General features: G+C 35.2%; 2 protein-coding genes across 5 annotated transcripts in view; one reads left to right on the top strand and one right to left on the bottom strand.

Moving 5' to 3' along the window:
• Window positions 1-212: 212 nt before the first annotated feature.
• Window positions 213-17,545, top strand: LOC126976005 (paramyosin). Its single transcript, XM_050824137.1, has 9 exons — window positions 213-1,612; window positions 2,477-2,710; window positions 3,585-3,839; window positions 6,698-6,901; window positions 9,624-9,850; window positions 11,453-11,555; window positions 12,836-12,953; window positions 14,783-14,964; window positions 16,825-17,545. The coding sequence occupies exons 1-9, from the start codon at window positions 446-448 to the stop codon at window positions 16,969-16,971; spliced, it is 2,637 nt and encodes an 878-aa protein (XP_050680094.1). The 5' UTR covers window positions 213-445; the 3' UTR covers window positions 16,972-17,545.
• A 1,869-nt stretch (window positions 17,546-19,414) lies between these two features.
• The window catches only part of LOC126976004 (WD repeat-containing protein 44), a 52,748-nt gene continuing 47,570 nt past the window's right edge, over window positions 19,415-24,592 (bottom strand). For all 4 annotated transcript variants that reach the window (XM_050824136.1, XM_050824132.1, XM_050824135.1 and 1 more), the window contains one exon: window positions 19,415-23,680. The gene's annotated coding sequence lies outside the window, so the exon portion shown is untranslated. The remainder of the gene's footprint in view (window positions 23,681-24,592) is intronic.

Genomic DNA, 24,592 nt, shown 5'->3' on the forward strand with positions numbered 1-24,592 from the left:
AGGGATAAAACTTTATTATGCTTAAAAAACTTATACATGAGGTTTGTGGGGGGGGGGGGGAATCCAGGAAACTGGGAAAACCTGGCTATTTGCTATTTGTCCGAGGGGCGCTGATGTGGGAAGGTTACAATTTATGGGGCTGTATGGTCGATGATCCTTGGCCTAGCCAGGAAATAAGAAATTGAATGCAAAAAGTCATAACATTTTAATTTTCTACTGCCAGTTCCAGTTATAAAGTCAGTTTTAATATGAACTTTTCGTGTAGATTAGTACCAACTAGGAATAGATCATTTTGTTGAATTAATTCCGGTTTATTAACTTTGAATTTGTAGTAATTAAACTTATCCTTGGAAACAAGTGTTGTTTGTTTACCATTTGAAATTTTTTGTAAACAATATTATGATGGCCGTATTTGTTTGCCGCCGGATCCTAAGCAATATTTGTGATGAGTGAAACAGACGATACGGATGTTCTCCTACTAATACCTCCAAATTTTTTCCTCGTCCAGTCTTCTGATTCTGATATTTCACCACTGGAGTCCTCTAGAACTGTTGTTCACAAACCAGTTTCATGCACTGCTCAGGTACTTGGTAAACTTGTTGATCAGGTACACACACTCAAATCTAGGCTTGAAAGTATAGAATTGGATTCCAATATAAGCGCCTCGCTCTCTTCCTATATAACAGGAGATTCGGAGAGCATTAGATGTCGTAGCATTGACAGAAAGTGTTTCACATTCCCGCGTCGCCGTCGTAGAAAATATAAAAAAGATAAAGCTAAGGACTCATCACTAACAAGTCTAGATACAATCAGCAACATTATTAAGTTCAAAGAGAATGCTAGGTTTGAGTTTGATGAATGCCACAGTATGGATGGTGATATAAGTAGCATTGTTTCATCTCCAAGTAAAAAAAACAATACACTTTTTCTTAATGAAATTGATGAGTATTTGTCTAAAGTGGAGTCATTTCAAAATCCAAACAGAAGGGATCATGAGTCTGTTAGTCCAGAGAATATAATCAAAGCAACAGGTGATTATCTGAAGAGTAAATATGACTGCAAGAGTAACAGAAATGTTGGTTCCGCTAACATGATACCTGACAGTAACATTTTGGAGAAGTACATATATCTAAATAATCCTACTCATTCAGAAGCATCACATGATTCCCTAAAAATGGATCAAAAAGCACCAAGTATACCTAGTGACAATCAACCTAAGTCACCCACTGTACGAAGACTTAATTTCTCTGAAAGCAGAGATGTGCAATCTACGTCAACACCAAAACGACAGTCTACAAATTCACAGTGCACATTTAAACCGAGTTCAAATAAAGTATACAACCAAGCCACAAAAATGTTAGAACAGTATAATAAATCCCAGAGTTACAGCTGCGACTTACAATCCTCAAGACAGGAGACCAATGCACAGAAGGAAGAGTTTAAAATGCCCCAAATGCGACCATTTAGATTAGAGAGCAGAGATGAACATAAATTGCATAATATAGATACAATAGATACTGATCTTATTAGTTTGAGTGAGCTCTGGGGTGGAAGGGAGGGGGGAGAAAAATATGACAATAACAAATTAGAGGAAGAAAGGTTGAAAAGAGAGGTAAGTATTTCTTGAATCAAAATTCATAATTATATATTTTTTTTATTGGTGTATACCCTAATCGCTAAAGAGCCTTTCGAAAAAACTTACCCATATAAATAAAATCATAGAAGTTTTCATTTGTGTGTGCATCACTGAAAAACTACTGGATAGGATTCAATTAAGTCTTCTGAGTGTTTTTCCTTAGACAATCTAAAATAATATTATTGAGATATCCATGGATGAATAAAAAGTTATGGACTCCGCGCCATGATATTAGCAAGTGAAGCACTGTTATACTAGTGTTTGTGCGGTTACGGCAGATATTAGTTACACAATTTTTTCTCCCTTAAATAATCATATATGGCCACAAATACTCATACGTAGTAGTATCTAGTAGTTATTAGAAATGACATCAAAAAGAATTCTAAAGGAATCAATTTTGAGGAAATAAATGCCTTTTATGCCTATATAGTATGCCTTTATATACCTTGTATGCCTTTATAGTATCGTTATTACACTTTTACACAATGCACGACGGCATTTTTAAAATATTTTATTGAGACCCAAACTGATCTGTCACAGACAATGACAATTCTCATAAGGGCCGCCTAACGGCCTAATAATAATATTTTATTTATTTTTTGCTGAGTCATGTGTGTATGCGGATAATGTCACAGGTATCTCCTAGTTCCTAATTATAGACATGCATCAGAATCAGAATTGAAAATGTGACTTTGTTGATGATTCTATTATTTTGGATAGTTAGAACAAATGGGTTGATAATGAAATAATCAAGTATTGGAAAAACTAATAAAACTATAAACTAACTAAAAAAATAGTATAAATCATAATATTATATATAAAGTCAAAAAGTAATTTTAGCATTGTGAGGCAATGATACAACAACTGCAGAGGAAGATCTTAGAGCAGCAGGAGAAGTTAGCTGTAGCAGTCAAAGTAGACCGTTCTAAAGATGCAGCAATTAATAAAATGAAGGAATCTTGGTTTCGACTCACAAGTAGTCTTGATAAAGCAGAAGAAAGACACAGATCAGCTCTTGATGAGATGAATCGTCAAGTAGATAATTTTAAGATTGTTGCCGAAGAAGCCCAGAAGGTATTTATAATAATAACAATTATTAATTTAAATAAAACACTTTTTAAGGATTAAAACATGTGTAATTGTAACTGTTTTTATATTAGATTTTTGCGTAACAGTTACATTTTTATTTTAGTTAACCCATCCCCCTTGAGTTGGATTTATTTATTTGTTGGTCATTTATGTTTCCACCTAATTAGTATTGTATTTTAATTCATAAATTACTTTTTAAATTTGTATAATCTATAAAATAACTCATTTGTAAACAATTTTTTATTTATTTACCCTCACTTTGAAAACATTTGAATTTAGGAATGATGCGGGACTCGAACCCGCAACCTCGTGCGAGCACTATTCCACTGAGCCAACCGTTTGAGTGATAAAAAGTTGTTTAACTCTCAGCTTGTGGTGCATGATCTACTTTACAGTTGCTAACCTGCTCAACCCCAATATTTGCATATTAGGAAATTGATTTGAGATTGCTGTTTCAAATCTAAACAATTTGTTATTTTTTAAAAAGATATCTCTCACTTCTGGGGTTAATTACACAAATTAAATTTGAAAACAAAATTTATGAAGCCACAAGTGATCACCGCTGACCACATTCTCTTGCAACATGAGAGGAATCACAGCAGTGTTGCCATTGTTTAAGGAAGGTGTACACACTTTTTTTGAAGGTACCCATATCGTTTCATCCCGGAAAAAACACACAAGGAATCACATTCCACAGCTTTGTAGAATGTAGAAGAAAGTTCCTTGAAAGCTGCACTGTGGTCAGTGTATATGTCATCTCCAGTACTGTCATACTGGACTATAGGAGCATCGTGAGTCTAAGTTAAAGATCTAAGATCTGCTGAACTTGTATTTATTCATTATTTTTACTACTTTTCAGAAAACAAAACATTTTGAGTCTGAACTGTACAAAGCTCTAGATTTAGCCCATGATTATCAAGAGAAGTATAAACAGCTGAGTACAGAAAAAATTGTACTACAAGATACTGTGAATGAAGCATTGACGTGCAAAGATGAAGTAATAAGGAACAAGGATAGAGAAATAGAAGTTCTGAAGGAGAACTACGAAACAGTGATGAGACTTAACAAACAATCCACTGACTGTGCTAAGAATCTTGAAGATGCATTAGAAAGAGTATGTATTAAATCTTGATGTCTTAGTTTTGATAAGTTCTGCACATGAGATTTATGTTGATTTTCTAATATATAAAATTCTCGTGTCATGGTGTTAAACATTGAACTCCTCCGAAACGGCTTGACCGATTCTCATGATATTTTGAGTGCATATTGGATAGGTCTGAGAATCGGACAACATCTATTGTTCATCCCCCTTAATGTTAAGGGTGGTCCACACGAATTTTTTTTTTTATTTTTTTTTAAATTTGTTTGATTATGAGTCAGCATTAAAAAATACATACAACTTCAAATTTTCACCCATCTACGATCAACAGTTACTTTTGTATCGAGATTTTAATATCGGCAATATATTGTTTGCTGGGTCAGCTAGTATTACTATACACCTCCGGATTTGGTACTTTGTACCTGCAGAAATTGTATATAGGTAGTGAAATCGTAAGTAGGTACGGCGGCCTTCACAGATCCGACCGATATTATTAAAATGGAGAAATACAAATAAAGCAAATCATATTAAAGGCCATTGCGATCCAAATCTAAATTTTTTAAGCTTAATAAACACGCTGAAACAATCTAATTTAAATTGGGTATTATTATAATGAAATTACCAATCATGATAGCTGCCTATTTATTTCCTATACTAAGTAGGTTTGACTATGTCGTGGTCTTCTAACATACACTGCTATCTACAACTATATAGGTTTCACAACGGAAGAATATTGATTTAAAATTACGATTATAGACCTAAGTATATTATTAAAAAACTGAGCTTTAAAAGATGACCTTATACTAGGTAAGTACAGTTTTAGGTAAAGAAGTTAACCCTAATGTCGTTAGAAGAGGTAAGAGTCAGGCGATAGAAAGAGAAGCAACTTCTAGCTGAATAAAAATGTAGGTTAATAGCGATATGCGATCTGAATTACACCTTATTGTATGTATGGAAGAGTCTCTATTTATTTAATTGATATTGCGGAGTGAGACTTCCATACTTGTACTATCTTAATCTGAATTAAAAAACACAGAAGCAACCTTCATTAAACTACATTCTTGTTTCTAATGCCACACATGAATAGATGGGCAGGATGCAAAATTATTGCTCATCCATTCCACCAAAGATCAATAAATTCTAACCTTAACTACATCACAGAATATGTGGCCGAGAAGTTGACGTCCAAAGCTAAAATTTGAAAGCCTCATGGTGCTGAGTATCCGAATCACCCCTATGTATGTTCTACGATTTTGCGTAGTTTAGGAGATAATAATTTTTTTCCCCTTTCATCCGCTTTTTTCACCTAATTGTGGTTTAGGACTTTTTTCTAATTTTTTTGAACACTGTAAGTTAATTTTATTGTTGATAATTATTAACTACAGTTGCAATAACCACATAAGAAACTATGAATAGTTTAGACAATACGGAACTAGTTTAGAATTGAGTCGTAAGTTCAAGATAACTGCTCCAGCTAAATTCATGAAAATGTTCAAGGTATCAAAAAAAAAAAAAATAAAATGCCTATGGCTTCTAACTATTTTTAAAAACTTCCCAGAACATTGGCCAATAAAATGAGCCAAATTCAAATTTTAGCTTTGGACGTCAACTTCTCGGCCACCAGACCACCCAGTATATTCTGTGATGTAGTTAAGGTTAGAATTTATTGATCTTTGGTGGAATGGATGAGCAATTATTTTGCATCCTGCCCATCTATTCATGTGCGGCATTAGAAACAAGAATGTAGTTTAATGAAGGTTGCTTCTGTATTTGTTAATTCAGATTCTGGAAACATTTTTAAAATACATTTAGTAATACTTAAACGATTGCATCGATACAAAAAAAGTATAACCTTCAACAGGTTTCATAAACAGTATTGGTTGAAAGATTGTATCATACAGTTCAGCAAGATTATTCTTAAGACATTGTAAGCAGGCTTTGGTTTTCAATAAATGCATCTTAGATCATTTAAACTTCTTGATGGAGTGTGACGGCTGTGAAAACGTCGAAAAATATTGATGTTGACTGTTAACCTCTATTTTGAGCAATGCACACACATTAACACACAGTGACCAACAAATCGCGAGTGTAAGACGTAGCTTGTCACGCATACTGAAGTAATAAAACTGTCCTGTTTTCATCAGTTTTCTATCAGCAAGAGGCTGCACTAAAAGTATCTGGAATCAAGGAAGTGACACAACATTGCTATTTAAAAATGTATTTATTGCTTTTCGAAGTATTCTCCGCGAAATTTGACACATTTTTCCATACGATGGAACCAATCATTGAAGCAACCATTCCATTCGGAAGTTGGGGTCTCCAAAATGGCCGTTTTGTAGGCGTCCACAGCTTCTTCAGGTGATGAAAATCTCTGACCACGCAATTTATTCTTTATTTTAGGGAAAGTATAGAAATCATTAGGGCTTAGGTTAGGCTGTACGGCGGATGGTCTAATAATTCTATGTTTTTTTGCTCTAAAAACTCTTTTGTTCTGTGTGCGGTGTGAGGCTTCATGACCAAATGCAGAAATCATCCGGTCAACACACCGTTTTTGTATTAAACCACTTCGAAAGTCATAATAAATCATCGCTCTAGAATTTTCTCGAGTCAATTCCATTTTCTCAACGACTAAACAAGTTTGAAAAGACCTTGTGATAAGACTCTTTTTAAATAAATAAATGGTAGGTATTCGATTTTTAAAACCAAGGAGTTTTCAATTAAAAAGATTTTAATATGACAGGAACAGTGGAAGTATTCCATTCCCGATATTTTTAGTGCAGCCCTCGTATTCTTCAAAATCTTTGTAAACTACCATAATGTTTGTGTAGGATTTCTTTATTGTTTAAAAATGTAACATAATGTATCATTTTAAGGAAAAATCTGATCATGATTTAACGAAGGCTAAAATAAATGAATTGAACATTAAAATTGATCAAATGACGGATGACAAATCTCTGGTGTTGCAAGAGAGAGACATGCTGAAGGTGAAAATCACCGAGGAGAAAGCGAGGAGCAGTATGCTGGAGAGACAGCTTTGTGATACACAGAACCAGCTCAGCGATATGTTGAGGAAATGTGTAAGGTTTTTTGTCAGTATTTTATTTGATGAAATTAATTAATATTTATTCGAATATTAATTAATTTCACCTTAAATGCCTCTGCTTGTGGCGGCGACGTGGGGCGGGCCGTTCCCTTCCCTAAAATATGGTCGAGGGAGGCGATGGCTGGTCCATGCGTCATGCTCGTGAACGGGTGCTACTCGTGGTGGCTGGATGGTCTTGTTACCGGGAGGTCTGCTTGATGTGTTGTTTATTATTATTATTTCCTTTAAAGTTAAAGTTATTATAATTTTTATTTTATGAAATGCTCACATAATGCCTCTATTTATTTACGGTATGTGTGGATTGATGCACCTACTATACTCAATAACTCTTTATTAGTATTAGTTTACTTTTTTTTCTTTTTTCTTTCGTGTAAGCCTTTCAGTTTTTGACATTGAGTATTTTTGTTGCATCACTTTGCATATATTGATTAAATGATTTGTAAAACAATTAAAATGTAAATCTTGACTTAAAAGAGTGTCAATGAGTTTCTTGCTACTTCTTCTCATTAGCTCAACCCTTTACGAAGTAGCGGTAAATTCAATAAGAAACAATTTTTTTTTTGACATTCATAAGTGTCATTTCCGGGACCTACATGAATAAAGTGTTTTTGAATTTGAATTTTGAATTTGACTAGTGGCCTTACCATTTCTGCTGTGTTCTTGTTTAATAGTGTGCCACTGTATTATGTGACACATTATATCTTATAGTAGATTGGATGAGAGTACAGATTGGTGAAACATAACATGAAATGTATAACGCAATGAAAGAATTTGTCGTACATATCGCTGCTATTTATGATGAAACTTTGTAACAATATCTCATAGTAGTGAAGTCTTGTGAGCGCAGAACGCACATTTCACGCGCACGCTACGATCATTTTCGACCACTACGAGGGACTCAGACGTACGCGGGAGGTTCGTAGTGAAAGCGCGGTATTGTCTTTTTTACGACACTAAGGGACGAGACAAGCAGGACGTTCAGCTGTTGGTAATTTATACGCCTTGCCTATTACAATGATGTGCCGCTCAGTATTCTTGAAATCATCCAAAAATTCTGATCGGCACCATAATTGCGCTCGTCACCTTGAGACATAAGATGTTAAGTCTCATTTGCCCAGTAATTTCACGGCGCCCTTCAGATCGAAACACAGTAATTCTTACATATTACTACTTCACGGCACGAATTGGCGCCGTTGTGTGTTACCCATAATCTGGCCGGCATCCTGTGCAAAGGAGCCTCCCACTGGTAAAGTATGAGTCCACGCTTGTAGCGAACATGTAATGAAAGGTAGAATGATACATTTCATGTTACATTTCCCCAGTCTGTACGCACCTTAATGTTGTTATGATTATTACTAGACTATGTTGTCTTAAAATCGTTTTCTAGCCACAAATTATGCTTTTACAACAGGATCCAAGAAAATTAAAAAAAAACTGTTGCAAAATTCCATAGAATTGTGTACAAGTTTTTGTATAGTAAACTGTAAAGGAGGCGTCCATAAATTACGTGAGGTGTTTTTTTGAATTTTCTATAACCTCCTCCATGGTGAGATGTCGTGAGATTTTATTCAACTCCCTCCCCCATCCCCCAATCTCACGTGAGATTTTCCAAAATGTGGGTTTTTTACGTAAACGCGTTGGATTGTTATTGTAAAAAAAAATGCTTCGTGCTTTTATTTACGACTAGTTACCAATATTGTAGTGTAATAAAAATTTAACAATAGATAACTTAAATCGTAACTACTATGATTAAAAAAAGAATATCTACTCTAATTCAATCCATGGAGAATCATGCGCGGTCTCAAGAGAGACTATTGGACCAACATGTCCAAACCAAAATTGCGTGATATTTGCCGAGACCCCCCCTCTCTCCAACGTAAGATTAGATGCGATTTGACTCGACCCCCTCCCCCCCTTAAATATCTCACGTAATATATGGACGCCCCCAAAGGTATACTTAGCAGGTATGGAATAAATGACTTCGTAAATGTTACCACACCAAGGCAGTAGAGTGATTGCCAGCTGTATAATGAATTAATTTAATTGTAAGGGTTTTCTTGTGAGTGTTCTTCTCAGTTCTGTAGCTTATATCTCTACAGGATGGTAGATTTTCGCATTCAAAATTAATTTCAGAAATATAATTCAAAAATATTTTTAAAAATAAATAAATGAATTTGCATATGGGCAGTTGCTGTGTAATAAGAAAAACTACTTGTTCCTTCAATTGCTCCTCTAAAGATTATGAATTTTATGTAGTTCATTCAGTTTTATTTGGTAGTGATTAACTCAAAAATTACTGCTATTTTAAAAATTCACCTGTGGAATGGTATATTATCACTCAAGTCCATGTTACTAAGGGCAACACTAGAAAAGCAATTTTAATAAAAAAAAGAATAAAAATAGCAATAATAAACAGTAATAATGTATTAAATAATAATTACGCATTCATCTTATCCAATGTTGGTTTGAAACACGTTAGAATTAAAAAAAAAGTCATAAACAATTTGTTATTTTTAATGTGATATACCTCATTTCTGGGGTTTATTAAATTAAATTTCTAACCAAAATTTATGAACAGTGCGGCGATATGAGGTCTCGGGTTCGAGTCCCGCAACGTTCATAAATTTTGGATACAAATTTAATTTAAAGTCATGTTGAACCATTCATATTAATAGTAACACTAATACTATTTGTAGGACAGTCTAGATAATGAAACTAAAAACCTCAGAAAGCACCTCGAACTTCAAAAGAGTGAGCTGAAGAGTCATTACCAGCAGCAGTTAGAGGAAGCAGTGATAGGGAAGCTACAAGAGTTCCAGAAACAGCTAGACCTCGCTGAGAGAGATATGGAGGCTGCGGCCAGGCGCCGGGAGAATGTTCTTGTTGAATCATACAATAAGCAGATATTGAGGATCGAAGAGCAGTGAGTTAAAATCCTGTACTGTATCTTAAGGCATATGTTGGAATCAAGTAGTGAGTTCATATAAATATCGATTTTAATGATATATTCACATTAAAAAAAGTGAAAAAAAAAAGCAATAACGTATCCAATTATAAAAGTTTAGACACCTCTGCTTGCGGCCATTTTCATGTTTCCCTTCCCACACACCCATTTCATTCATGTTACCTACGAAGGGCGCGCGGGCGGCGACAAACAACCACAGTTTGTATTGGCGGCATCGGTCAAAGGACAGCGGCATAGAACGGTGCGATAGGCCCCGCCTTATTGGCTTGAGCCGCCGCTCAGCTGATGCTACACGCCTTTTAACCGAGTTCAGGCCGATGACCTTAGTTTCTGGCATAATAAGTAAGGTCAAGAGTTTCTCATGATTTTTGTATCCATATAATATGATATGATCTTTCTACTTGGGCATTTAATCTAAGAGGTTTTGATTTTTGATTTTATTTTTAGTGATGTCTCCGAATTTTACTTCATATCCGTGTCGATCATCGTACAGGTTTTTTTTCACACAGTGTATATCTAAGTGTACAGATAACTTACAGCATTATACACCAATAGCTGTTACCTTTCATACCATATTATATAACTTCGGTACAGTAGTTAATTATGTTAGTTAAATTACAGGGTATCATATGTTAAATTTAAAATTAAGTCCAATACAAAACGACAGTATTTACTTCTAATTAATCTTAGTACATCTAATATATAAAATTCTCGTGTCACGGTGTGCGGGACCGAACTCCTCCGAAACAGCTTGACCGATTCTCATGAAATTTTGAGTGCATGTTGGGTAGGTCTGAGAATCGAACAACATCTATTTTTCATCCCCCTAAATGTTAAGGGTGGTCCACACGATTTTTTTTTAAATTTTTTTGACATTTTTTTTAAATTTGTTTGATTATGAGTCAGCATTAAAAAATACATACAACTTCAAATTTTCACCACACGATCAACAGTTACTTTTGTATCGCGATTTTAATATCGGCAATACAACGTTTGCTGGGTCAGCTAGTTTATTTATAAATGTTTTAAGCCAATCTGCATCAATGTGCAATGTTGTGTTATACTTGGCAATTGCTATACCTATCAATTACTTTGGCCGGGACGGGTACATATTATCTCCTCAACGCCTCTTGAAAATTTATGTTCACCTCACCAGCTCTGATGACACAATGACACCCTGGTATAGCCCATAATGTGACAGAACCTACATGTACTACAAAGTGTTAACTCTTGACATATAAGTGTGAAATGATAGTGCAGTTACGAGTGACTGTTGTTTGATGGTATTATTTAAATCTATAATAGTGTCTTTGGTGATTATATATTTTAATCTACACATTGTAAGTGATTTCAACCAATGTATTGATTCAGCACGATATCTCTAGAACCAAAAAGCGCAGAGCAGTCAAGTCAAGTCAGCGGATTTTACTGAATTCTATCCGCGAGACTTTAAATATTATGATCAACAGAGCTACGTCTGTCGGGTCGGCTAGTACAGATATACATAAATTCAATTTAAAAGCATCAACAGTTTATAACTTTTTGTCATTCTTCTTTCAGACATCGCCTCGAGGTGAATGTTCTGGAAGAGAAACAGAAGGAAGAAATAAAGCTGTGCAGACTGCAACTGGCACAGGCTACTGAGAAGATTGGATTGCTGGAAGTTAGTATAATGTTATTGTGGTAGTCTTTGTAGAGATGTTTTCATAAAATAATGTGGGGGGCTTTCTTACACAGGATGCTTAAGCCTGTCTAGGTTTGGTATCACAGCGGAGCCTTCTTCTGTCATCACGAAGTAGAATGCAGATATTATTCGTGATTCGGCTTAATAAGACTTAACATTTAAGTCTCTGTGAGATCTATAGATTATACTTAGACTTTGCTCAGACTTTACTTACGTAAAACTCCGAAAACGTCCGAATAATTAGTTACATCAGATCAGGAAAAGCAAAAGAATTAGTCAGCGAAATTAAATAACTAAAAGACGGCAAATCTCCATCTTATAGATAGCACTCTCGTGAAAAATCTTCCAAAAAAAGAAATTGCTGCAATACTTAACATACTGAATGCTTGCTAATGCTTTAGTTACTCCCCAGGTCAATGGAAAATAGCGCAGGTAATAATGTTGCCAAAATTTAATTGGATTTGCACGAAGTTAAATCAAATGTGCCCCAAGGAAGTATACTGGGTCCAGTTTTTTACATTATATTTATATTGCACACTTACCAACACGTACAACAGATGATGCTGTGGTCTACGGATGTGTATGCGGATGACACAGCATTGATATCCATACACAAGAATCCTAGATCTGAAAACGATTCGATTAAATCGATTTCGATTTGTAAATTTTGTTTGTTTAAAACGATAGACAACAACGAACTTTCTTAAGGAACTGAGGAGAGCAAACGAGCGTATGGGTCGCATTCATTTAAGTGATCACCGCCGCGCTTACTCTCTAGCAACACCTAAGGAATCACAGGAGCCGTTTTTATAAGTGTACAAGCTTTTTGAAGGGAATATGTCTAATCGTCCTGGAAACGTCAAACCTAAGAACGATTCCATAGTTCTTTGTGAAGCACCGCAGAGGAAACCCATATTGTGAGTATATGTATAATGCAATAGACCCGAGAAGAGAAGAGTGTGGGTTCTCATAGTAACATACAACTTATTATGAGAACCTATATTCAAATTCTAATATTTTTATTCAATATAGGATTCAAAATCATTTATTGATCGTCAAAAACTACCACTCATTCAAAATAGACTGCCTCATACCTGTGAAGAACGGCCGCAAGAAACTCAGCGGGCTATTTTTATATTCATTCCTAGTCTGTGGTTTCATTAAGAAAATTGTTTATGCTATAGTAACCTCCCCAACACAAATGTTTTTAACAATTCTTTTAAATTTCGTAACATATGTATGATGTTCATGTATCGCAGAGCAAGGTGGATGGATACAGGCGTCGGCGCGGTGAACTGGCGGCACAACTGCACTCCGTGATGGAGGCGCAGTGGAGGCAGGCGCTGTCCATCCTCACCGATCACACGCATCACCAAGGTAGGTGTCGCTCTGCCACGGGACTGTTCACGGTCATTATCATCATCACGAAAGACGTCCACGAGAAAGGCCTCCCCCAAAGATCGAAATGACCAACCTACTCCGGCGATCATGACCACATCATCGGTACATATTGTGGGGGGCCTACCAACACTAAGTCTTCTGGTACGTGGTCGCCATTCAAGAAATTTACTGCCCCGAAGGCCATCTTTCCGTTGAGTACGTGTGCCCTACCCACTGCCACTACAGTTTCGCAACTTGCATCATCCCAGCAAGTGACTTTGGTTATCCTACGGATCTCCTCACTTCTAAATCTCCTAGCATGGCCGACCATTGCCCTCTGAATGACCATGAGCTTCCCTCAAAGGCCCATAGTTAGTGACCACGTCTTCAGACACTGGTATTTTATTATCACTTCACGTGAAATTGCTAAACTCCTACTTTGTCGACTACAAAACAACTTCTTACTCTAACACTTTCACACTCTTCTACCACCTACAGTGTTTCGAAACGATTATACTGACCTCAGATTGACAGACATTGGCTTGTTTACTTCCTAAAATACAATACACACGCGTGTGTGTGTGTGAGTGGATACACACCAATGAAAACCATTCGATACAAAGTGAGCAAGTGTTTCTGTTTGGTACAAAGAGCCAAATCAGGGACTTAACCAAATAATACATACCAGTTCAAATAATACGGAAGGTTCACTACGCATAATAATTTATAGAAATAGGTTTGCACAACGCGTATTACCTACACTTATTTTTATTACCTAGATGTTTCCTCTCTTTCTATCACATAACTTTTACTTCTTCTGACGACGTTAGGGTTGTCTTACTTAAAATAATTTGTAAAGTGATGACCCTGTAAATATTATTGATTCCAACGAGTTGCTTAGAGGAAATTATTCGAAGTAATGGTAACTGGTAAACTTTGTAATATGATGGTTGGTATAAAATATATCGTTGTATTTTTTTTATGAAACCTCAACATTCCAATTGGAATATTATAGCTATGGTTTCGGTTATCAATCATGTTCAATTACGAACTGTTTTTTCGCGGTTGAAATGTATTAAAATAGGTAATTATTTTTATGCCTACATGTCCATAATGATACTGGACCAACGAGGAGACGATCTGCTCTGGACAGATCACAATGGAAAATTCTGGAGGAGACCTATATCGGAAGACAAGCGAACGATGATGAAGATTAATGATATCACTTAGATTAGAATATTACTTAGATTTGCATAATACTTAGCTTAGAATATAACTTAGATTAGAATAATACTTTGATTATATATGACGAGGAAAGAACCTCTATAGTGTTTTTAAAAGGTGTGACGTCATTACTGTTGACCTCACAATTGCTATCTTGCTGAAGATCACTCATTGATTATTCTAAAGAAAACTACACGAGTAGGTATTTTATTACTTTCGTATATTCAACGGGCAGCATTACGACGTCCCAGAGAGGTCCGTACCGTACGACAGCCCGAGCACGACTGACTCCAGTGTCGACCGTGCGGCCGTATTTTGAAATGCGGCCGCATTCATGGGGCTCGGTGCACGCGCACGTGTTTCAATTCGTGATGTCCTTACAATAATTTCACATCACAATGTAATTAAAGGACAAATTATGAACTAATTTTTACTAAAATTAGTTAAATTGAATTATTCTCGTTTTTATAATAGGTGTGTTGTAGTATTTGCTCCGATATATATATTGTACTAATCTTTACATTGTTTACAATAAAGGCTTATTCATTCATACATATGCGCGTGCAGTGAGCTACGACCTTAACTTATAAATATGTTGCTAGCCCAAACTCCTCGGCCACAAGAGTACACGTCTAAAATACCTCCGCTGAGCGTTCCCTCCTTAGAGAAGCTACTGCGGGACAGTGAGGGAGCGCACAGAGGGATGGGAAGGGGTGACGAGGACCCGCCGAGGGATCGCAGCGACGACTTGAGCGACACAGAGCTGCACGACTATGTTAGGACTGTAAGTGTTATCAAATTCAAATATTTTTATCCAAAATAGGATTTAAAATCATTTATTGAACATAAAGCCAAGCGGGCTTTTCATTTTTTTTCTTCATCATTTTGTTACAATATTTATACTAAATTACTACTATTTAATTATAAATTTTAGTGTACGACATATGTATGTCGTACACTAAAATTTATAATTAAATAGCCTGAGGGTGTTCTTCGCTCCATTCTCAGTCTGTGATATCTATCAATAAGAAAATCATTTATGTTATAGTAACCTTTACCACAGAAACATTTTTTAACAATTCTTTATAATTTGGTCACACATTTGTTTTGTCAATGTCATATTCTTTGAAAATTATTTATTGAAAATCTACGGGAACTGAAGGGAACTAGTAAGTACCTATTATTACATTCCATCATCAGCCGGAAGACGTCCACTGCTGGACAAAGGCCTCCCCCAAAAATTTCCAGGGGCCTAAGAACACTGCATCTTCCGGTACGTGGTTGCCATTCGAGGATCATTTACTGCCCCAACGGCTATCTGTCCGTCGAACTATGTGCCCTGCCCACTGCCACTTCAGTTTTGCAATCATTTGGGCTGTGTCGGTAACTTTGGTTTTCGTACGGATCTCCTCATTTCTGATTCGATCTCGCAGGGAAACTCCGAGCGACCATGAGCTTTCTCATAAAGCCCAAAGAATACATTCCACAAATATATAATTATAAACGATATAAAATAATTAATAGTTATGGACCGAATGTGGTTTGAACCGAATACGAACTTCGGCCTAACATTCTGGAACACCCTGGGACGGTCGGCGCTCATTATCAAATACGTCATCTTCATGACGAGTGTGTTTTTGTTTATATTTAACATATTATGAGTTCTTCGGTGTTTTAACTAGGTCTAAGTTGAGATTTTTTTTTGTTCTATTATTTTCAATCAAAAAAAGTGCAGATATATTATTTAGTTTTTTCTTGTACCTAATACGCCAGATAGGAAAATGGCGGAGAAGGTTTATCAAATCAAAAATCGAAGAATTCTGTCATGTTCGAGTTGCTGAGTAGATATTTATAATTTTTATGTAGTTAGATGTTTGTTTATTAATTTTAATGACTATAGAATGCGGTGAATTATTGAATGAATGAATTTTTTATTCAACAAAATGCAGTTACAATAGGTCGAGAATACTTTCTGATGAGCCTTATAAACTTTACCAGTGTAACTGGTGTTTGAATATTACATTAAATTTAATTAAATAAAGAAAACGAAACAAGATAGGAGGTTATACATAAACATAAAAACAAAGCATTAAATAAATTAAAAGTAATGATTAAAATGTCAACATAATAAAAGGCGACATCATATGCCGATCAATATTAAATGCCGACTTCAATATATAGAGCTATGCACTGACTGGTAGTTATTATACACACATACACACACTCACGCCTTGTTCCCGTCGGGGTAGGCATAGACAATAGAATGCCACTTGCTTCTATCCTTACAAATCTCACGTGCTTCCTCTACATTCATTACTCTTTTCATACATGCTCGCCGGTTGCGGGTGCTTCGGACCTCTCCTTTTCTCAAAACGTCCCCAATTTGGTCGACGAATGTTCTTCGAGGTCTCCCGCGACCGACTTGCCCACACACACTTGCCTTATATATTTGATGCGTCATTCTTTCCTCACTCATTCGCTCCACGTGTCCAAATCATTTCAGCATTCCTTTTTCAGTCCTTGTCACAACATCCTCTTTCAAACCACAGCGCGCTCGTATTACCGCATTCGAAATTCTATCAGTCAGTCTTACCCCACACATACTACGCAGTGATCGGTAATTATTATGTTGATTAATTTCCAGTTACTCTCGAAGCCGGTTAAGTTCGATGCGAGCGAGAAGCCTGAGCGAGACAGAGACAGACAGAGCGACGAGAGCCGAGCGCGAGCCGAGCGACACCCGGACAGACAGACGACCGGACACGGCAGCAAACCACCGTGGAAGGCGTGACGCCGGCGAACCGTTACCTGGGCTCCACTCATAGTTCCAGGAAAGATGTTCGATAATTTTAAATTATAAATTAAAAAAAAATTGAATCGACCCATACATGTGTAATCAGTACACCTGATTCTGGAAGCTTATGTTGAGAATAATAAGCAAGAGACTTAATAATTTTAAACAAAATGTAATATATTATAATTATAAAATGCTTGCCTGTTTTTTTTTAGATAAAACCAACCTTAAATCATTCAAATTGAGCTCAAAATGGTTTTGAAGTTCAACTTGATAATTTATTACAATAGACTGATTTTAGAATTCCTTTAGCATTTTCTGTCTCTTTTGACAGATGACATTAACTGTTTACTGTTCCATTATGAAATAATTTATCGCCTATATTTGCCAAATACAATATTAAAATTATTAAACATGGTATGTGCCTTGTAATTTATGCTATTTATACAAATCTCCCTCGAGATAATATGAAATAGTAATTAATCAGTTAGATATTTATTACATATTAAGAAGTTCCTGTAATATTCTATATTTTGTCAAATATTGTCTTGTAATATAATTTTATAAATAATTTAGAGTTTTACTGTAAGTTATACAACTCAAACATCACCGGCTCTATAGTCTCTATATATTATATCGACTCTGACCCCTGTCATCCAATTCCACCTTTGCACCTCACAAAACAACCTTAAATATCATCATCTCCATATTGTTATGGTTATTCGACATTCAAATTAGTACCAACATTCAGTTATCTTAGTGATGTCACTTTATTATGATGTTGGTAGTTTCCTATTATTAAGGTTGGTAGTAACTGGGTAACTGTTACGAATTGCTCTCGGCTATTGGGACCTTCTTGTTGGGGCAGTCGAAAGTATCGGACGTGCTGGCTGCTGGTCACCCGACTGCCCAATTATTTTAAATCATTTTATCTACACCCATGCTTTAAATCCTCTATTAAATTCTGAAACAGTTAGGTTATTGCCAACATTAAAACACCCAAACACCCATCTAATAACCATTACATCATCCAAACGAGTGTTGTAATGTTGTACTGAATTTCATAACAACACTCCTATGTTTTTTTCGATCCCTTCATGAGCAGTGTTTCAACAGACAGCCACATTCTTATTGCTCGATGCGTGGTATCTGTATGAATTTCAAAAAAAGAACATTTTCGTTTGCGCTCGTTCCACACTACCAGAAGTCGCGCGCCGTAAAAAAAAGTAGGTTATTCGAATCCCCGCCATTTTGTTTACAAAATATGAGCGAATCATTTTAAACGCTGCAAAAGAACATTATATTCGAACGAATTTTAATTATTGCACCATACAAAATGTAAATTACCACTAAAATAAATAATTGTTTCATTAATACTTAGTTAATTTTTATATAATCAGTAATGAATGTTATTAGGTTACTACTAGGACGGGTGTTTTAATGTTAGCAGTAAGCTAACTGTTTCAGAATCTTTTAGAGGATTCATATTCTGGGTGTAGATAAAGTCTTGTATACGTATTAGGTATTAAAACACTCGTGTGATAAATCCACAATCGTGTTTTAATACCCCTTATTACACAACAGTTGCATAAATAACTATAATGTTACTTGTATATAGTTGTGATTATAGTGAAATAATTGAATATATTCTATTCAAGTGGTTCGTAAAAGTGTTACTATTAAAAGATGGATGTTTGGAGTTTCTTCACTGTGTGGTTTTTAAAGAACTTTTCTTCTACGTACATCCAAACTGTGGAATGCACATCTTTGCACGGTGTTTCAAGGACGATACGTCATTGGTTTCCACAGAAAAAGCGCATACAACTTCGATCGGCAACGTTCCTGTGATTGGGTTTCTCTGATGTTGCAAGAGTAGTAGAGAGTCCTCGAATTCCAATATCAATCATCGAATTCATGATATTGAGTTATTCGTCCGTCAGTCGAGCACTATGTTTACTGAGCGACTATTTTTAGGGAAGGAGTGGGCGAGTAATCTGATATAAATAATCCTGGGTGACGTCAGGCCGCGGTATCTGGTCACTTAGAATGTGCACCCGTCTCTTATGCCTCCGTGCAAGGTCTACAGATAAGACGCCTGTCTGTGACGCCTATATTGAACTGATGTTTGTTCAAAGGATTTATCGTTTGATTTACTTTTTATGTAACCTGCGAGTTAGTTTCACCAAATTTTCTTATGCTGCGTCCAGTCACCTACTAATATATATCATGTAGTTACCGGATGGCTATATGCAGGGCATCCAAGGGTTTTTACATCTACCTACTTATACAATAAACAATATATAAACAATCATCTATACATGATATTATTGTTTGCCTTGTAAACAGCATTTAGACCCTAAATGGAAAATGGAAATGGGGAAAAGAAAGTAATTACTCAACACTTAAATGACATAGATACGGATAAATAAAACAGCAAATAAACATGTTAATATCGATATATTTATAAAAATAAATGCGAGTTTATATACAACAATAAAGAAATACATTGTCATCAATATACAGATATCCTTTATAGTACACTCCCACGTAATATACATACCGCTAGACAGGCAAAAACTCATACACCGTCGTTATATAATAGTCAAATATAACTGGGTGGATGATAATGAATATAAATGAAGTATAATATCGTATAGAACCGTCTGGATGAGAATGAGACCTTTTGACAATAATTTTTACGCATAGCAAATATTATAACTTCAAACGGCGCTGTAATTGTCATAAGTCTCCATAAGAAACTAGTACCTATTCTGTCATTTACCTTCTTTTAGTTAACACGCAATTATGGAGGGTAGAGCCATGAAGAATCATCTGTGTATATGAGAAAGTGTCCGTCAGAATACAAAATAATCCACAGTGCGGTTTTCTAGGAGCTTTCTTCCACGTACTACAAAGCTGTGGAATGAGCTTCCTTGTGCGGTGTTTCCGGGACGATACGCCCTTCAAAAAAAGCGCATACTCCTTCCTTAAAGTGATTCCTCTGGTGTTGCAAGAGATTTTGGGCGGCGGTGATCACTTAACACCAGGTGAACTGTACGCTCGTTTGTCCTCCTATTCCATAAAATAAATGCATTCAATTAGGGTGGCACCACTGCAGCATGAGGGTAAATCTTAAAAGAAGCGCCAAATATAAAACAATACTAATCAATGTAGGTTTTTCTGTAATAATTCTTTAAGGTTATATTTACTACATGACTTTAGTCGACAATAATATAATTTTTTTTAACTCAGCATACTTCAATTCGTTTTTGCTACATTCACCATACTTCACACCATACCCTGTGCCTACACTAGCGCCATTGTGGAAGCTTTTTGAACTTTTCTCCTATAAGAGATGATTCTCCTTGCTTCCACCCCCCATTGTAGTATGTTTTTATATGAAACAAATACCTGATCTGTCATTTACCGTTTTTTTATTGATTTTTTTTTGGTTCTGTTCGTCCTTCTGGACAGGCAAAGGGGTCAAAAGCCCATACAGCCAGAAACAAATACCTGATCCGTCATTTACCGTTTTTTATTGAAACGCAAACAACAATAATAATCAACAGACGAGATATTGAACCTCGGTACCAAAGAGGATTTAAGTACTACGTCATAAGAGCCGGGACTGCCTAAGTAATAATTGAATTTAGTATGAATCGTGCATTGATTTGACATCAATAGTAATTACAATATTATGGCGACGAAGTATAATCCGGCTTAGTTTGAAAGCGAACAGTTGCTATAAACATACTGGATTTCGGCTATCTCCGTTTTTTACAAGATTATAGCTGTCATCTGTCAATCTAACAATCGCTTTTTCCTTAGAGGTTCTCTTGGGCTTTTTTGCTTTTTCTTTGGTTACAAGACCACGTTCTACGGACAAATTAGGTAGTTTCCTATTTAACTAAAATATTTTGATTACGATGTTTTTTATTTAGCGAGTCAAAAAATAGCGCAGTGTTTATTATTATGAAAATAAGGTTTGTTGGTGTAACTTGACATTTCTATTCCCGTCTCACAATCGTCCATAACATACATAATATGTACATGTATCTAAATATACTCTCTGTATGTACTAAGTGCCACATGTGAAACACTACAACCGAAAACTAATAAGCGTTCTTTGCTGTCCTTTCTAAGTGATTTTCTATTTACGGCCGTTCCCAATATTCAGTCTATCTCTTATTTGAGATAAAAATCGTAACTATCGTTGACTTTTCTGTCCCAATAAACTAATCGACGGTAAATCACCTTATCTGTACACACTGTCTGTCAATGGGACGACGTATAACTTACCAGCGATAGAAGTTTGTATGGATATTGCAATTCACGCTTCCCAATATAAGGCGATAAGAATGACTTATCGGGTATATTGGGACAACTTCAGATTATTGACAGCTAATTACTGACAGTAGAAGGTAGGAATTTATCTCTATCTGTAGATAGTATATTGGGAACGGCCGTTAGACTGCAGTATTCAATTTTAATAATATGCATGTATTCCAAAAATAATTTCTTTAAAAAATATTAAAATGCAAATCTAACACATAACATACCTTAGATTAAGGATTGGTTTCTCGCCACGCTCCAACTAGATACCGCATTACCTAAGAACAATAGCTTTTTTATTACGGCAACTATTAGATGCTTGTGTGCGTGGCATCTTGACACTCAATGGCATCTTTCAAATTTTGTAACAAACGCTTCGTGTTATTTTACATTGAAATTAATAAAATACAAAATTCTTACTGATGATATGTGATCCCAGTGTCTTTCTTATTTCTTGTAGTATTATTTTTACAAGTTCTACCATGTAACCCAGCATATTAGTTTCAATTATTAGCAAAGTTCAACAGAACATTTGGCACGTCAACGTCACACATTGTTCGAGACTGGCTCGAGTATGCCCACTTGGGCGTAGTATTAGTTGCCGCACTTTGCGGTTACGCCTGCGGTATCTAGTTGGAGCGCAGCGGTGACCAATCCTTAATCTAAGTAACATATATTATTATTGACGTGTCCGTAGTAATCATATTACAGTAGGGAATTAGTGTTTGACATGTAGCGCTGCATAATATTATAAAAAATATGTAAAACAAAGATTTAATATTGCATTTCCCTATAAAATAACAATAAACTATAAATATTAAGAGGCACTGACAATATTCGATCGACACAACTACGGCTGAATGAAGATAAACATTTTCTCTTTTATAAGAACCGACTTTAATACTTGCATTCAAAATGAGCTAGTACTAAACAATTTTTGAAGTTATACTTCTTTAGGCGCGTTATGAAATAATAATGAGAGTGAAATAAGTTGAAATTGGAAAATTTTTTGACGTTTGCGTCATTCGTTATTTTTTTTTTTGTTTCTTCGTCCATTATTAGGACAGGCAAAGGGTTCAAGCCCATACAGCCGTATTCATTATTTAATAATTAATTGTCAGAGCCATTTTTGCAAGATTTTTACTAAAAACGTAGAATAGCACGAGGAATAAATAATTTCAATAAGGTTTGCTTCGTTAGGCCAAAGAAGTATAACTTCTTGCGTGCTTACATAAGTACTAACACACTTTTTTAATATACAAATTAAATAAATAACCAAAATTTATGAACAATGCGGGACGCAAACCGGCGTCCTCTCTTACTTTAAAAACAAATAAAAATATTTTCAGATTTGAAAGAGTGACATCTCAAGTCAATTTCCTAATATGCAATTATTAGGGTGGAGCAGGTTATCAACTGTAAAGTAGATGATCCTGTAGATGGAGCCACAACCTGAGAGTTGAACAAAGCATACAAGATTTTATAACGATACGTCAATCGAACGGATGGCATCTCTCATACATTTTGGTTACAAAATTAATTTGTATGAGCTAGCACTACCAACTACTAATTTTTAGGTAGTCTGTTGAAACTATTCTACACTTATACATAAGTGTCTACTATTATTCTGAAACAATTATTGTGTCAAAACACATTATTCATAGATCGAATATTGAAAGTTTGCATTCTACGAAAAAAAATAACGTTAGATTACAATTTAAAATATACATTGATTATAACAAAACAAAGTTATGTTACTTAACATGATATAATATTAAAAATATATTACTGACAATTATTCAAATGATTTAAGGTTTCTTTAGTGTTAATTCCGCCTATATTTCTCTCTATAGTCTCGCCAAAACCTGTACGAGACTAAAAGAGAGGCGAAACACGTGTCGAATTGTTTAAAAACAAATATTGGCGGAATTAACACCAAAGAAAACTTAAATCATTTGTATAATTATGGATTTCCGCAAAATAACGCCTACTTTAATAAATTAGTATCTTAAACGGTTGACAAAACTTGCATGTTTAAAAAAAAAAACAGGTAACGACGACCAGAATTATTTTGAAATTACATTTGTGGTTTTTCAAAAAAACTAAACGTTACTTAAGTAATGTTATTAATATATACTTAAGTAGGCTATTTTGGGGATAAGAACGCCAGAAGGGCAATTTACACATATCATGGTATTCAATGTAGAACTTTACTTTTAACACGACATAACATATTTAATAACTTATGAAAACTTACATGAATTGTGATGGTGTTATTTTAAAAATAAAATATTCAAGACATATTTGGAGTGTGTATACTTTTATCGGATTAATCTCAGGAGGGTGGGCTTCGCTCAGTGAAAAGTGAATACATCTGTAAAATGATAAATTTACGATATTATATAAGTTGCATTATCATTTCTTTATTTACTTCTAATGTATGCAAATAACTGTGGTAAGATGTCTCTCTTGCTGCAGACAAACCGGTAAACACAACCGGTTACACTCGCGATTCGTATGTCACATTGTGTTAGCGTGCATTGCTCAAAATAGAGGTTAACAGTCAACCTCAATTTATTTTAGTGACGTTTTCACAGCTGTCACAGTCTTTCTAGACCTATAAAAAGTTTTGTATTCAATATAGTTTTCTTAGATAATTTATACGAGAGAGTCTCTTGGTGCTAGAGAATCGATGAAAGCAGGCCAGGTTTATTACTTTAGTGTACGTAACTAGCTACAAAATACCAATACCACTTCTCACGTGCGTAATACATTTCCTTTTTATTTTTTATATACCATTAAGTACCGTTAAACTAGATCTTGTAGACTACATTAGCAATAGTAAAAACATCAGTGGTTTAAATTGCTCAGAAATTATTGTTATTAAAACTAACAATTTTTTAATAAACTAAGCAATTATACTTTAAAGTCACAAGACGCCTGGCTCAATAAGTATTCAAATGTTAATAAAAACGAAATACCAATAAAAAGTAAGTAGCGAAATGATAATAAAAATTATTTATCCCGAGACAAATGAGACAATAATAATTTGCACTGTTCATCTACTAATCATGTGTGAACTGTCACTATCCGAATCAAATCTGAACTGTAACGGTATTAATACAAAAAAAAAAAAAATTTAAACCAAGCTTCGACACGTGTTTTGTTAGACAGTGACCTAATAATAACGACGTTTAAAAAGAGTTTATCTTTTTCTATTACAATAGAGTGTTTAACTTAAACGTTAAACACATTAAACTGAAGTATACAGAGACAATTTAAGGAA

Source organism: Leptidea sinapis, chromosome 39, assembly GCF_905404315.1.
Source record: "Leptidea sinapis chromosome 39, ilLepSina1.1, whole genome shotgun sequence".
Classification (NCBI taxonomy): domain Eukaryota; kingdom Metazoa; phylum Arthropoda; class Insecta; order Lepidoptera; family Pieridae; genus Leptidea; species Leptidea sinapis.